Genomic DNA, 14,690 nt, shown 5'->3' with positions numbered 1-14,690 from the left:
GACCTAGAGGGCGTAGACGGTTTCCAGCACCCCCCGGCCCACTTCAACATCGGAGCCGACAGGGGGTAGCTTTACTACCCCAGGATGCCGGATTTCTGCAAGAAGTGCAGACAGTCCAGCCACAAAGAGAACACGTGTGACATCGTCAGATGTCACAACTGTAACAAAGAGGGGCACCTGGCAAAAACCTGCCGGGCAGCCAAAAAGTGCGATGGATGCGGCGCCGAGGGACACCTCCTTCACTAATGCAAGGTAAGCAAACCTTCCTTTGCGCAGGTGGTGGAAGCCGACCGGCAGAAACCGGTCTCAAGACAAAGGGAGAGAGGTGAGAACAAAGAACCTGCACCTCCCCCGCAGAGAACCGAAACTGCCAAGGCCACACCCCCAGCCGCACCAGTGCCTCAAGATGGCCGCCAGGACAACGGACAAAATGGCTGACCGGAGGAAGGGCCCTGGATAACTCCCAGCAAGAAGGGAAAGAGGATCCACCTTCGGAAGGACAAAAGAAAAGAGTGGTAAGGGAGAACTGTTTCCTCCTCCTAGAGGAAACGGAACTTTCTTCCCCCGAGGCCCAGGAACAACCGGAGGAGGCAGCCCAGGAAATGGAAACCCTCCCCCCCCAGGGCCCACGGACAACAGGAGGAGGCAGCCCAGGAAGAGGTTACCCCCTCCCCCGAGGCCCAGGGACAACAGGAAGAAGCAGCCCAGGAAGAGGTTACCCCCTCCCCCGAGGCCCAGGGACAACAGGAAGAGGCAGCCCAGGAAGTCGGAACCCCCTCCCCTGAGGCCCAGGAACAACAGGAAGAGGCAGCCCAGGAAGTCGGAACCCCCTCCCCCAAGGCCCAGGAGCAACTGGAGGTCCCCCAAACTCCTGGAGAAAGGGAAGAAAAAAGCCTTCCCGAAATGGTGGTGGAGAGTATCCTCAAGGAAGACGAGGATTACTTTGAAGCCGCCCTGGAGCCGGGACTGATGGTAGGGCTGGACCTGTCCAGCATGTTTACCTTTCAGTCCCCAGCGAGACCTGGAGGGAGCCCAGCATATTCCCCCCAGGACCCAAACAAGAGGAGTTACATCTAGGCTAAACAGTGCCCAGATGTAGAATCCCAAGTTTTCCCCACTGTAAGCACAAAGAGAGGAGGTTCAACTTTCACTTGTTTAATCATGACTGTGAAACTTATCTTTCTAACAACTAACGTGAGAGGGCTAAGAGACCCGGTGAAAAGACGGGGAGTCTTTCATGATCTGGCCTCAAAGTCTTTCTCAGTTTGTTTCTTACAGGAGGTCCACCTGAAGGATGAAAGCGACAAGCTGACATTCAGCAGGGAATGGACGAAGGGAGAATCATGCTGGAGCGTAGGAGGGGTCCATTCTTCCGGAGTGGGAATCCTCCTCGGAAACCCAGAGATGACGCTGGTTTCCTCCTTCTCGGTGGTGCAGGGCCGGATCCTGGTCGTAGACATCGACTGGAGGGGGCAGAAATTGAGAGCAATTAACGTCTATGCTCCGATGGAACCCTCTCTCCGGAAGGAAGTGTTTGCTGACCTGGCCAGCTGCTGCACCACCAACAGACAGGTGGTGCTTGGCGGGGACTTCAACGTCGACCGGGAGAAGGGGAGCGACGCTAGCTCAGCAGAGCTGGAGTCGCTACTCAAGCAGTTCTCCCTGGTAGACGGTTTCAGACGGTGCCGCCCTAACGACGGGAAAAACTCCCGGGGAGTGTGCAGCCGCCTTGGACTACATCTTTCTGCACACGACCTGCTCCCTGGAGTCGGCGACGGTGTCCCCGGAGTGGTATTCCGACCATGAGTGCGTGACAGTGGTGGCTAACACCAACCTGCCGGCATTCGGTCGTCGGTATTGGAAGCTGAACCGGGAGATATTGGAGGAAGACGACTTCAGGGCACTGTTCAGTAAAGACTACGCAAGCTGGGTCGACATGAAGGATGGCTACAGCTCCGTGGTGGAATGGTGGGAGTTCATGAAGGACAGGACCCGAACGCTGGCACAGACGTACTGCAGACGGAAGGTGGCCAGGGAGAGGAAGGAAGCTGCGCAACTCCCGAAACAACTAGAGGAGGAGTACAGCTTGGCTAACAGGGGAGGAGCCTTCAATTCAGCCTGGGCATGGGACCTGAAGGAAAGGATCCGCAAGCTGCACACCAAGAAAGCCAAGGCTTTCCTGGTCAAGGCACAAAGGGAGCATTATGAAAATAATAAAACCTATTCCTCTTATTTCTTCAATCAGGTCCGAGAAGCCCAGAAAAAGAGGGTGATCTACAGCCTGAGACGGGGAGATGGAGAGGAAGTGCTGGACGAGAGTGACAAGGTAGAAGCGACCACCACTTTCTACAAGGAGCTCTTTTCAGAAAAGCAGACAGAGGTGAAGGCAGGTGATGCTTTTCTGGAGGGGCTGAAGGCACGAGTACCAGAGGAGGTGAGGGAAGACTTGGAGGGTCCAATCACGGCCGAGGAGCTGAAGGCTGCGCTCTTGTCCATGGAGAATGGCAAGGTGCCGGGACCGGATGGACTCCCCAAGGAATTCTACACATGCTTCTGGGACACCCTGGCGGCAGATCTGGTGGAAGTGGTGCAGGAGATCTTCCGCGGGGGAAACTCGGAAACACCATGAGGAAGGGCATCACCTCCCAGCTCTTTAAGGGAGGAGATGCCGACGACCTCAAAAACTGGAGGCCGATCACGATGCTCTGCATGGACGTAAAGATCCCGTCCAAGCTTCTGACCGCCAGACTGAGAACCGCCCTTCCCCACATCATCCACAGCAACCAGACGTGTGGGTGGAAGGGCGATCCGTCAGCTGGAACCTCCAGCTGACCAGAGACACCAGCGCCTGGGGCGAGGACCGGAATATGCCCATGACTGGACCAGGAGAAAGCCTTCGACAGAGTGAACCATAGCTATCTGTTTAGGGTGCTGGAACGCTTCGGTTTCGGAGAGAGTTTCAGCCACTGGATTAATATACTGTACTCTGACATAGGCAGCAGAGTCAACGTGAAAGGAAACCTGGGGGATTTCATTCCCCAGGAATCCGGAGTATGACAAGGCTGCTCCCTTTCACCCCTTCTCTATGTTCTTTTCACAGAGCCCCTAGCAGAGGCGGTGAGACGGGACCCTGTCATCAACCGCCTGGAGATACCGGGAGGTGCGGGGGAAGCCCTGAAGATCTCCCAGCACGCTGACGACACGATGCTGTTCCTGAGGTCGGACAGGGGGCTAAGAAGAGCCCTGCAGGTCATGGAGCAATACTCCAGAGCCTTGGGGTCGAAGCTCAACCGCCGAAAGAGCAAACTGAAGTTCTCCGGGCCCTGAAAGCACAGGACGACGGAGCCGGAGGGTCTCGAGCTCTGCACGGAGCCTCTCAAAATACTGGGGGTTTCCTTCAAGAGCTAGGACAACGAGACCATCAACCGGACCGAGAGGATCGCCAAGGTGAATGCGATGCTGGGTCTGCGGTGTACCCGCTGCTGGCCAGACTCAGACGAGAGCTGCAAGGGATGATCTTTGGCTTCGTCTGGGGCGGCAAGTACGAGTACATCACGAGAAACCGGATGTGTCAGCCGATCGAGAAAGGGGGTCGAGATGTCCCACATTTCCCCCTGAAACTCGACTGCATCTTTTTCTGCAACTTCTGTCGGGCGCAGCGGGAGCCCATCGGCCACAAGTACGAGTACTTTGTCAGGCTGTGGCTCTCCGTCCCAATGAGGCACTTGGTCCAGTGGTCAAACACTGGGCCCAAGGCAGAAGGCGACCGAAGTTCTACATCCGCGCTGTCAAGTGGAGCAGGAGGTACGAGGCCACGAGACAGCCAGAGCTCTGCACCAACCACAGAGACTTGTACAAAGACAAGTCTGGGAAAGGACGCAGCCCAAAGAACTTGGAAACCAACTGAAGGACCTCAACTGGATGGCTGTACACAAGAGACTGGCTACCAGAAAGGTCCTCTACAGACACTCGATCTCCAGGAATCCGCATTGCCCCCGGTACGCGTGTTTTGTCGAGGAGACTCAGGAGCACGTGTTCTGGAGCTGCCTCTTCGCCAAGGCGGTGTGGGGCAGAATGGACAACATTATGCAACTCCTGGGAACGGATGCAGTGCTCAGTTACCAGTACATTCTGCTGGGGGCTGGCACCCACCGGACTGGACAAGGGGACACAGGACCTGCGGGGGCTGCTGCTGTCCCTCACAAAACAAGGACTGTGGAAGGCGAGGAACACTCTCATCCGGCACAACATAAAGTGGGGGGCGAGGGAGCTGGAGGAGAGGATCCTGGCGGACCTCAGGAGGAAGACGAAGCACCACGTCACCAAATGGGGTTACCCCACGGCGAGGGAGCGCTGGAAAGGACTTTGGGCCCTATACAGGGATTAAAGGACAATAGCAAGTGGTAGGTTTGGAGGGACTCTCTTAATTGCGCAAATCCGCCCCCACTTGCAAAGATTGATAATGAACAATCAATCTCCGTTCCGCCGTTGTTTTTTATTACATGGAGTGCTAATATGTGTGAGATGTTCCTTTTGAGATGTTTTTTTTTTGCGGAATAAAGTATATTTTGTAGAACAAAAAAAATCTTATGACAAGGTTTACAAGTTATCTGTTGAACTACATTCTAATAGGTGTGGTCACATTCCAGGTCATTTGTTTACGTTTTTGTTTCTGCAGCAACTGTTAGATGAAATGTGCTAATATGTAACCTAACTCCAGTGTGAATAACTAGAAGAGGGGAGCAGCTCCATTCCAGACCAAGGGAGCTTTGGGAGTGGCTGGGGCAGATCTCTCATTTGCATATCTGATTTGGAAATATAACACTAAACCCCCTTCTTGCATGGATTTAACTTGCACCCAAGAGTCCCCTACTGTGTATTGCTACTTATTTTTTTATGATAAGTGGTGATTACCAGTTGACAGGTTTTATTTGTTGAATTATAAATGGTTTTGTATTATCATCCTGAATGGCCTGTACTCAAGGTTTGGTAGGGTATGTGTTTTCATTTCATTTACCAAATTGAATTTTTGCTCTTTTAGTATTTGTCTAGAAGGCTTTCTGAAGTCAGGAAGCCCATTTATTTGGTGAAAAAAGATTCTGTATTAATATTAATATTTCTCATACAACATAAATAGGGTCTTTTATGAATAAAAAGATCTTGCACTTGGAAATCTTGATAAAGCTGTGTGCTTCCATACACTCTAGCAGTTTTGATTCCTAATATTTGACCTTAGGTGTGGGAACGGGTCTTTTTTGCAATTTGATTTCCAATTGATCAGCACGGTATAGAAAATAGACCCATAAAGCAACCTCAGCAGTGACAAATGTCACTGGGTCACTTGGGTTTATACGTCGGGGTCCAGTAGTGAAGCTCCGCTCCTGTTTAGCCTCCGAAGCCGTACAGGGTGCGGCCATGGCGCTTCAGCAAGTACACCACGTCCATGGCGGTGACGGTCTTCCTCTTGGCATGCTCGTTGTAGGTGACGGCGTCGCGGATGACGTTCTCCAGGAACACCTTCAGCACCCCGCGGGTCTCCTCGTAGATCAGCCCGGAGATCCGCTTCACTCCCCCACGGCGAGCCAGGCGGCGGATGGCGGGCTTGGTGATTCCCTGGATGTTGTCACGGAGAACCTTACGGTGACGCTTAGCGCCTCCTTTCCCGAGTCCCTTTCCGCCTTTGCCTCTTCCAGACATCTTCTAGTTATCAGCTGTGAACACGACACACACTGCTCATCTTTGATGTATAATAGACATCTTTCTTTGATGTCTATTATACATCAAAGAAAGATTTTTATAGGTGTAGAAACTAGTAAATAAAGCCAATGATTTGTTTTAGAAACGTATTCTTAAAATATACAATTATTCACACCTGAACAATATGTAGTTCAAATTATACATTATATACAATATAGTATTCAAATATCTAATCATCATAAAAAACACAACTAGTAAACTTCAGTTACAAATTCTAGTAACATGGCAATATATATAGTAATGACAAACACAAACTAATTACATGAACACGCTAATATTTAACTCAAAACCACATTTCGATTCAAATATAAATTTTTAAAATTTACAACTTCTTTATTTCCACGAAAATATTATTAATGTAGCACAAACGCTACTTTCTAATAAAGACAGAAAGAAACTGTTTGTTTTGTGTCTACTGGTGATCCTCCTCTCGAGACTAATGAAATGTTTAATATGATCCCTCGAGAAAAAAAAGGAATCAATTTCCGCCTGGAATGATTGATGCCCCATCAAACATTTTGTAATATCCCTGGAAGTTTATACAGTAGAATCCTGGTTCGTGGCTTAAATTCAAGGTAAATGAGACTAAGGAAACGAGTTGCAAACTTGATGTCGAAGTGGGATTTAAATCACCCATTTCACATTTTACTTCATTGGGCAGTATGTGCCAGAGAGCAATGCCACCGCATCTCTTCGATAGCTCAGTTGGTAGAGCGGAGGACTGTAGTGGAGTCAACAGGGAATCCTTAGGTCGCTGGTTTGATTCCGGCTCGAAGGAAGGTGCTTTTCATGTAATTTAATCAAAGAGTTAAAAAAGTGACTCTGTTTTATTCAGACATTGATCAAAAGCTCAATAATCGACTAAGCAAAGGCTCCTGTTCCGAATTCAGCCCACGTCTGATTGTCTTTTTTTTTGCCAAGATCTGATCTTTGAATTAAGGGACTACACTGTCTGCTTTGTAATTCAAAAATACATACAAATGTCAAGTTTTTTGTAGATATAAAGGTGTTCTCTGTTTTCAAAGGATAGTTACTTAATTGGCATAATGATTTGGTATTGATTTTGTATCGTTGTATTATAAAGTTTGTGCTTTCTGTGTTTTTATCGTATTGTGAACTTATTTTTTAAACAAATGCTTACAAAGGCAAACACGGCACACATCTGTTTATACCAGCGGTGAATTGTACATTTTTATTAAGTACAAGCTACTGTGCACTTCTGGGAGTATAACAGGTTCGATTTAAAGTGGCAAAAATATAAAAGGGGAAAATACCCCAGACTGCGTGTAAAGCCCTCGTTGTGACTGTTTTAGATAAAAATGGCGTACTGTGCACGAAATTTTGCCGAAACACAATCTGATATTTTGATAATTATTATTTTAATAATTTTATAAGTATGAGGCCCCGGATCCAAATCTTCAGTTCTGATTTTTTTAAGTGATATCTTTCCTTCCTGTCGTGGAAGTCACACGATGTGAGCAATTGTTTTTTTTTACGTTACGATCCAAAGAGCCTCAGACTCACTGTAACCAAACCAGGATGGATTCTGCTGGGAGCCGGACTGAGCTCATTCTCACTCCCTGTGCTGAAAACAGAATAAGCTCTTCCCCGAACATCGTCTACAGCTGGATTGTGCTCTGCATCTTACTGCTCCGGCAGTTACTTTGACGAAAGACAAATCACTTGTGCGCTTTTAACCTTCTCGCAGCTACGGGCGAGACTGACGCTCACGATATGAAGGCACCCGCTGGTATACCTTCTCTAACTTTCAGTCGCGACAGACTTCGCTTTTTAAAAAAAAAAAGTAGATATAGCCCTGAAAAAAGCATTAGCTTTATCAGTTTTATATTAATCTATTTTGAATCAAAGTTTGATATTTTGTTTTATTTTTTATTGCATTTTACATAATAATAATAATCATTATTGCTTACACTTATATAGCGCTGTTCTGGATACTCCACTCAATGCGCTTTACAGGTAATGGGGACTCCCCGCCACCACCACCATTCTCCTGAATGATCACAGAGAGTCAGGACCTTGGTTTTACGTCTCAGCCGAAGGACGGCACCTGTTTACAGTTTAGCGTCCCCGTCATTGTACTGGGGTATCAGGACCCGCATGGACCGCAGGGTATGCGCCCAGCGACAGAAACCAGACGTGTGTCGGGCTCGGCTGCGAGCAGGACAATGACGTCACGGGGACAAAGTAGAGGAAATCAAAACAGTTCTATAAAAGACCTGTGTCAGCTGTTGGTTTGCAGTCTGGACTCTAAATCCTCCGATCCGATTTTAAATCTCTCTAATACCTGAGCTGCGGCTTCTTCCGAGTATTTATTCGTATACTTATTATGTGTAAGTGTATAGATGAAACCTTTCATAGTGTAACGCTTACGGCCGACAGGCACTGTGTAAGAGCCGGTGTACCAGAGCAGGTGACGTCACTGCCCTTCCCTGTGATAGCAGGACCACAGCCCGTGGGTTGTGGGGAGATCTCTCTTCAGCTCACCGGGCTGGGTTGCTGCAGAGAGACATGGGAGTCCCGGGTTCGAGCCCCCGACGGTGGGGGGCCGACCTAATGCGCCCTTGTTGCGTTACAATATATTGTTCAGTTTAAATCAAAATGCTTTACTAATACAAGAGAGAAGTATAGTATGAAGGATGTGACAAATGTATGATTTCACGGAACAAAACGGTTTTTATTTGCATTCGAAATGAAGCAGAATTTTAGCGCAACACACAAGCCCTTTGTCTTTTTTAGTGATTTTTAAACAGACGTAGAAAACGCGTTTTTTTAACACTATAATAGCAGGGTCAGTGGCGTAATGAATAACGCGTTAGGCCTCGTGTCAGAAAATTATGGGTTCGACTGCCATCTGGCTTGTTGAGTTTATACCACTTACATTCTTTTATATAAATGAACTGCACCTGAAAGCTATAGAAAACACTTTGGGTAAGTTGTCTGCAGCCTCCTGCATCGACAACTTACCCAAAACACTGTACTGTCTGGAGATCAGCTCCAGCTCTGAACTCAATTGCAATGAAAAACCATGCCTAACAAAACTGGAGAACAGCTGAACTTGTGCTCAGTTCGGTGATGAGGGTTCAGAACTGTCGTTGTTGTAATTAGCACGAACTGCACAGGCTCTGAATCAGACCATGTCAATTAGTCTGATCAGTGTAGGACACGTTAATGTAGAATTATTAATAGGTTTATTAGTTAGTTAGTTCAGGTTTACCCACCTGAACTAATGTAGAATTATTACTTGGTCTGTCTCTTGTTTGTATATAAATGAATGTCTCTGACAACTTAATGTTAGTTTTACGATGTAGGTCAGGCGTTGACATATGCACGAGTATACGAAATGTCTCACTCCTGATTCAACTCATGTTCTATAGGAGATTGGCGATTCCTCCTGTTTCTCATACAACCATATCAGAACAGAAGCCCGTGTCACCCAGCTGTGATTCAAGATCGACTCGCATCTTTATCCCTTTTTTGTTCATGATCATTATTTTCTTTAGTTATGATCAATATTGAACTTTTTTTAAATGAAATGACAATAATCAAACATGCAGGCAGATTTTTGAAAAGTATTCGGAATTGACAGGGTGCCCCTTTGGAACAGTCGTCAGAAAATGTGAGAAAATGAAAGTTATGTAAGCTCTCACACAAAGCATTGAAGATTGGAATCTGAGTGTAAAAAAGCTACCTGTCTCCCAATGATAGGCAGGGATACACACCATGACTCGAATAGACTCAGCGAACTTTAACACCTATGATATTACGAGTGCTTTGCACGTGTCGAATTTCAAGAAGGAACTACTACAACAGTTTGGACATAATTCAATACCACCGGCAAAGTCCAATGCCGGCAACTTCTGAGAAAATAATGTTCACTCATGGAATTTGGTCTCATGGAATTTGGCTGGCGGGAAAATTCATTTATACTCCTTTTGCACCCTCAGCTGAAACATGTTAAAATAACAACGCAGATTTGTTGGAGAACCTGACAAGAATTATTGGGTTAGTACTGTATGTATTCTTGTATATTTACTTTAATTTTAATATAAATGTAAACATGCATGCTTTATAAGCTATTGTAATTTTAAAATATGTTAGCTGAGGATGCGAGGGGGGCTATTATACCTTGTGAAACACGCAAGGAACCGTAAAAAAGGCTGATATTTGAATAAAATTGGCGATCACAAGAAAACCACAATTTATGTGGTATTATCATCAATATCCTTCAAAATCGACGTTCAAATGAAGGATTTGAAGAAACTATGAAAAAAGCAATAGTAGTAGGAGAGGATTTTGATTTTTGCTCTTCAAGTCAGTAGATCGACGTAGAGTTGCGCCCCTACAAACAGCACAAAGGATGAAACCCACCTCCTTCGTTATTGCTATGTTTGTGCCGGTGAAAGTAGCGTTTGTGCTATAGAAAGCATCTCGGAAGGTGAAGGTGCAGTCACTTCCACATGTCATGATATCATTAGATCCGACGACAAGAGCTGAAGCCCCCCAGTCCAAGCCAGCAATGTGAGGAAGATGGACATGGAGGAAGGTAGCGTGGCTGAGCGGTCTAAGGCGCTGGATTTAGGCTCCAGTCTCTCTGGGGGCGTGGGTTCAAATCCCACCGCTGCCAAATGTTAATGTTTTAAGACCTGCAATACGATCAGTAAAAGTGCTTTTTGTTAGGCTGCAGGAGGTGTTAAGAGATAGACTTTCTAAAAGACAGGCTTAACATCAAGGCAGAAAAAATATTTTGTTTTCTCAACAGAAATTCTCTTTGGTACGTTCAGTTTTATGTAGGGAACAACATCTGCCAAGATCACTTTTGAGGCAGTGCACATGATAGTGTACCGGCAAGTACAGTACATTCAATATTGGCTGTGGTGGTGAGCTGCTTTTGTCTGTGAAACTTTTAATTCTTCATGCCGAATCGTTGGCAGGGGTAAAGCTTATTAAATCTTTGAACATAGCGCTCCATCAGAAGTACTTTGTTCGTGATCAAAAGAGATCAGAGGATTAACTTCATGAATTCACATAGCATACCTTACAGGAAAGATTTAAAAGGGGAATTGATTGTGCTTCCTGATGTTGCCTGTGGTTTCTTTGGATACAAAGGTGAATGTTCTTTGACGTTCTGCTAGAGTATCCACTGGGTGAGCTTTATCAATTAGCTCGGATAGGTCATCAGTGCTCCGTCTCCGGAAAATAATCAGCACTGTCGATCACGAGTTTACAGATTTCTCCAAATAACAACTATACATTTTAACCCAGCGGTTAGCATTCCTTCAATCCAATAGTTTTACTCTGGGTAAAAAGCAGCGCAATCTACAGAGAGATGATATTCAAATATTTCAACGTTCTTATTGGATTACCTGTATGGAGATATCGCTCAGAATTCCTAATATGATTTTGAGTTCAGTTTTGCTTTACTACTTTCAGAGTCTTTTATTGACCTTGCTGAAGCAGAGAAGTGACATAATCACAAATGCGACCTACCTGTGCTGCTGTTTCTGGTTAATAATTATTATTGCGAGGAAAAAAAAACAGCTCCTTGCATTAAGAGCAAGAGCAACCAACGCGCTCTCTTGTTGAGTTGGGTTTTTTCCGTGGTGCTCTTCCTCAGATGCAAAGTTATTTGGCGAGCAAGGACCTCTGAGAAGGAGCCTGAATCCGTCAAGAACTCTGAAATTCTAATATCGCACTACCGTCTTGTGTACAGAGATCTGCTTCTTCCTTTTTGAGTGTTTTGGTGTTTAAGAGCACACTTCCTACCTCGAATGTTAGTTTCAGGAGATGTGTTACCAGATCACAGATCATCTTGAAAAGATTTGGGATGCACTGGCTCAGTTATTTGAAGGAACCTATACCACCAACGCACTTCTGAGAAGCACCTGCACATTTTCGCAATCCTCTCTCTCACCTACAAAGTTATGAAGACACAGACGACCAACAAAAACTAATTTGATTCACTCAATTATTTGTCCATCTCTAAAGCCTGTGTGTATTGACAAGGCAATTTAAAAGCACATATTAAATAAGAACACGATCCTTCTTGTTACCATTCACGTGGTTGGAGCGTTGTTTCGCCCTTTAACATTCTTCTACAATATTTACAAAAGGGCTTTATCACTGGAGTTGTGTGCATCAGTCCATGAACATCAACTGTACTGCTGTTTTTCTATGCGTAATTTAATTGCAAGCACTTAAAAGATGCAAAAAGGTTTCAAAGAAAACATAATTGAAAGACAGTCGAGTAAGGAGGTAGAAAAACGCACTCCCCCATTGAAGAATCAACCACCGTCGCCCATGTGACTGGATATAAAAATAAATTATTCATTTCAATTATTCATGAAGGGTGGATTGTGGTCAGTAAACATATGCACATCTTTAAGTCAGTTCCACCATCTGTGCCATAGGGGATGTAGCTCAGTGGTAGAGTGCATGCTTTTTTTGTATGAAGTCCTGAGTTCAATCTCTGGCGTCTCCAGATGTCTTATATTATTGTGCTCACATCGCAATCTTCTGTTGAGTAAGAACTCTTTGCTCGTGTTCATAGAGAGCCAGGTTTACACAATTAAATTCAGTCACACACGAAGTGCTACAGTCTTGCTCTGCTGTTTTAAATGTACCTCCAAAGCATTTCGTTGTGTTAACTACCAAATGATTTGAACTAATTTTACGTCATATTCAGGAAATCCAGAGAAGGTCATCAGACTTTTAGTGGCTGTTGAAGAAAACACCTGTTGAATCTCACCAGGGATTTCTTGAGAGATCATTCAGCGAGCAAGTCCTCCCTCTGGACTCCAAATATTTTGGGTTAAACTGTTATTCACATACTCTAACGAAGAGAAACGTTAGTGTCTTCCGGTGTGTGAGCCCATTTCTAAAAAAAAAAAGTTATATAAATTGAATTGTTCTACTTTTTAGGCTTGCATAGTCTTATTAATATTTCAGTTAAATCTTTTTTTCTGTAGTAACATCAGTTGATATTAATATTAGTCCTGATTTATAATTTTTTTGTCATGGTTGATCTTAAATAATTTTGTAATTAGTTTCAGTTTTGAAAAATCATGCAGAGAAGCTACCAAAACTGGTAATGTTCATATAATGTGTAATGCAATAGCAGCATTTTGGGTTGAAAACAAAAAGTATATCTTGGTATGAATCCTAACACTTCATAGACAGCGTTCTAGGACTTCTCGCTTCAGATAAAGTTGTCAATACATCATAGATTTCTACTCAATCAATATCAGCAGTGTTATCACTACCGAACGCTAAATATAGATCCTGGCAATACTTCGTGAGATCTTCATAAGAAAATCCAAAATACTACGGAAGGAATCAAATTTATATGTTTCTTTGGATCGAGAAGATGATCATTATGAGACTCAAAACATGCCTGTCTTTTCTTTTTTCGAGGACAAATGGATTATTGAGGTGTAAAGATGGGTTCAAAACCAAAATCACCTGCTATCGCTGCTGTTTCTTCAAATCCTTCAACTGATCATCGATATCGAGGAATAATATATAGTTTCTTCAAATCCTTCAACTGATCATCGACATAGAGAAATAATATTATACAATTGTGGTTTTCTGTTAATTGCCAATTTGACTACATCTTCGTTTACAGATGTCTTGCATGTATCACAAGGTATAATAGTCGTCGTGCGTCCTCAGTTAAAATGTACGACAAAAGTACAACATTTATGGTTACATCCATATTAAAATGAAGGTAAATATACCAAGATATTAAAATACAATTGTACAGTCCTAACTTAATAATGCCTGTGAAGTTTTCCAACAAATCCGAACTGTAATTTTGAAATATTATAGCTGAGAATGAAAAGAGAGTACAAAGATCAAATTCAATGAGTGAAAATGCACCAGTAGTTCTCTAAGCTGAGTTTCTTCCCTGAACATGACTTGCTTGCGAAGCACCAAGCAGCCTTGAACGGATCGCGGAAATCAAATATACAGTACAGATGGATTCAGAGTGTGCTTTCCAACTTTTGTGCAACATTTTCCTTTGATAGGGTGGAGTTGTCTTCACAATCTGGGTTAAATAAAAAGGAGTGACGTCAGTGTTAAACAGCTTTCCTTCTTGGAGAACAATGGTTGTGTTCCATATTTCTAATTATTTTGGTTTCAAGATCGCAATTTAGTGTGAAACATAAAAGCCAGCTGGATAAGCTTTATTAATTTCCCTCATGGGATCAATAAAGTATCTACAGCAGTGGTTCTCAAACTTTTTGGACCAAGTACCACCCCTAATCCAACCAAAGCATCCAAGTACCACCTACAAGTCATCATCTCATAGGAACCCCAGAAATTCTCAATGACCAACATGAGTGTACGTGCACATACTCACACATACATATAATAAATATTATAATAATGAACTTTATTTGATATAGCGCCTTTAAAGGTGGCTTCTCAAAGTATTTTACAGAAAAAAAAACATTAACAACAACTAATAAAAAAGCACCATTTCAGTGAGAGGGGTGAGCCTATTTAGTTGAGCAAAGGAGATGTGAATTAATTTTTCGAGCCTTGATACAATTCACAACAGAGTCTAACAGATATTAAATCATCAGGCATTTTCTTGACGGCAAAGGTCTCGCGGTGGATGTTGTAATGCGTACATTAATTTCTGGAGCAACCTCTCTAATTCGTGCAACTGCACCGTTATGTCGGCTTGTCATTGCTCTAGCACCGTCTGTACAAACTCAGATGCATTTTATCAAGTCGAGGTCATTCTCTTCGATAAATTCATTCTGAAGCTGAAATATGTGCTCTCCTGTAGTTCCTGTTGGTAGCGGTTTACAGAACAGAAAGTCTTCATGGGACATACCCTCAAACTCGTATCTAACGTAAACGAGCAAATTGGCCAAATCGACTACAGACTCATCTAATTGCAGTGA

General features: G+C 44.2%; 1 protein-coding gene and 3 non-coding genes across 4 annotated transcripts; 3 read left to right on the top strand and 1 right to left on the bottom strand.

Moving 5' to 3' along the window:
- Positions 1 to 5,023: 5,023 nt before the first annotated feature.
- LOC148638184 (U7 small nuclear RNA) lies at positions 5,024 to 5,079 on the top strand. The gene has a single exon (XR_015931112.1). It is a non-coding gene; the product is annotated as a U7 small nuclear RNA (small nuclear RNA).
- Positions 5,080 to 5,385: 306 nt separating this feature from the next.
- Positions 5,386 to 5,698, bottom strand: LOC148638183 (histone H4-like). Its single transcript, XM_088623391.1, has one exon. It carries the CDS (start codon positions 5,695 to 5,697, stop codon positions 5,386 to 5,388), a length of 312 nt encoding a protein of 103 aa, XP_088479517.1. The 5' UTR covers position 5,698.
- Positions 5,699 to 6,447: 749 nt separating this feature from the next.
- trnay-gua (transfer RNA tyrosine (anticodon GUA)) lies at positions 6,448 to 6,536 on the top strand. The gene is given in 2 exon segments: positions 6,448 to 6,484; positions 6,500 to 6,536. It is a non-coding gene; the product is annotated as a tRNA-Tyr (tRNA).
- Positions 6,537 to 10,320: 3,784 nt separating this feature from the next.
- On the top strand, positions 10,321 to 10,402 carry trnal-uag (transfer RNA leucine (anticodon UAG)). Its single transcript has one exon. It is a non-coding gene; the product is annotated as a tRNA-Leu (tRNA).
- Positions 10,403 to 14,690: the final 4,288 nt, after the last annotated feature.

This window comes from Lepisosteus platostomus, assembly GCF_059453375.1.
Source record: "Lepisosteus platostomus isolate fLepPlt1 chromosome 5 unlocalized genomic scaffold, fLepPlt1.hap1 SUPER_5_unloc_3, whole genome shotgun sequence".
In the NCBI taxonomy this organism is placed as follows: Eukaryota; Metazoa; Chordata; class Actinopteri; order Semionotiformes; family Lepisosteidae; genus Lepisosteus; species Lepisosteus platostomus.
The sequence above is the reverse complement of the archived record's forward strand: the minus strand, read 5'-3'. Positions and strand labels throughout refer to the sequence as shown.

What these genes read in the sequence shown, in the direction of transcription:
- LOC148638183 (XM_088623391.1), bottom strand. Translation starts at nt 5,697, where the DNA reads ATGTCTGGAAGAGGCAAAGGCGGAAAGGGACTCGGGAAAGGAGGCGCT.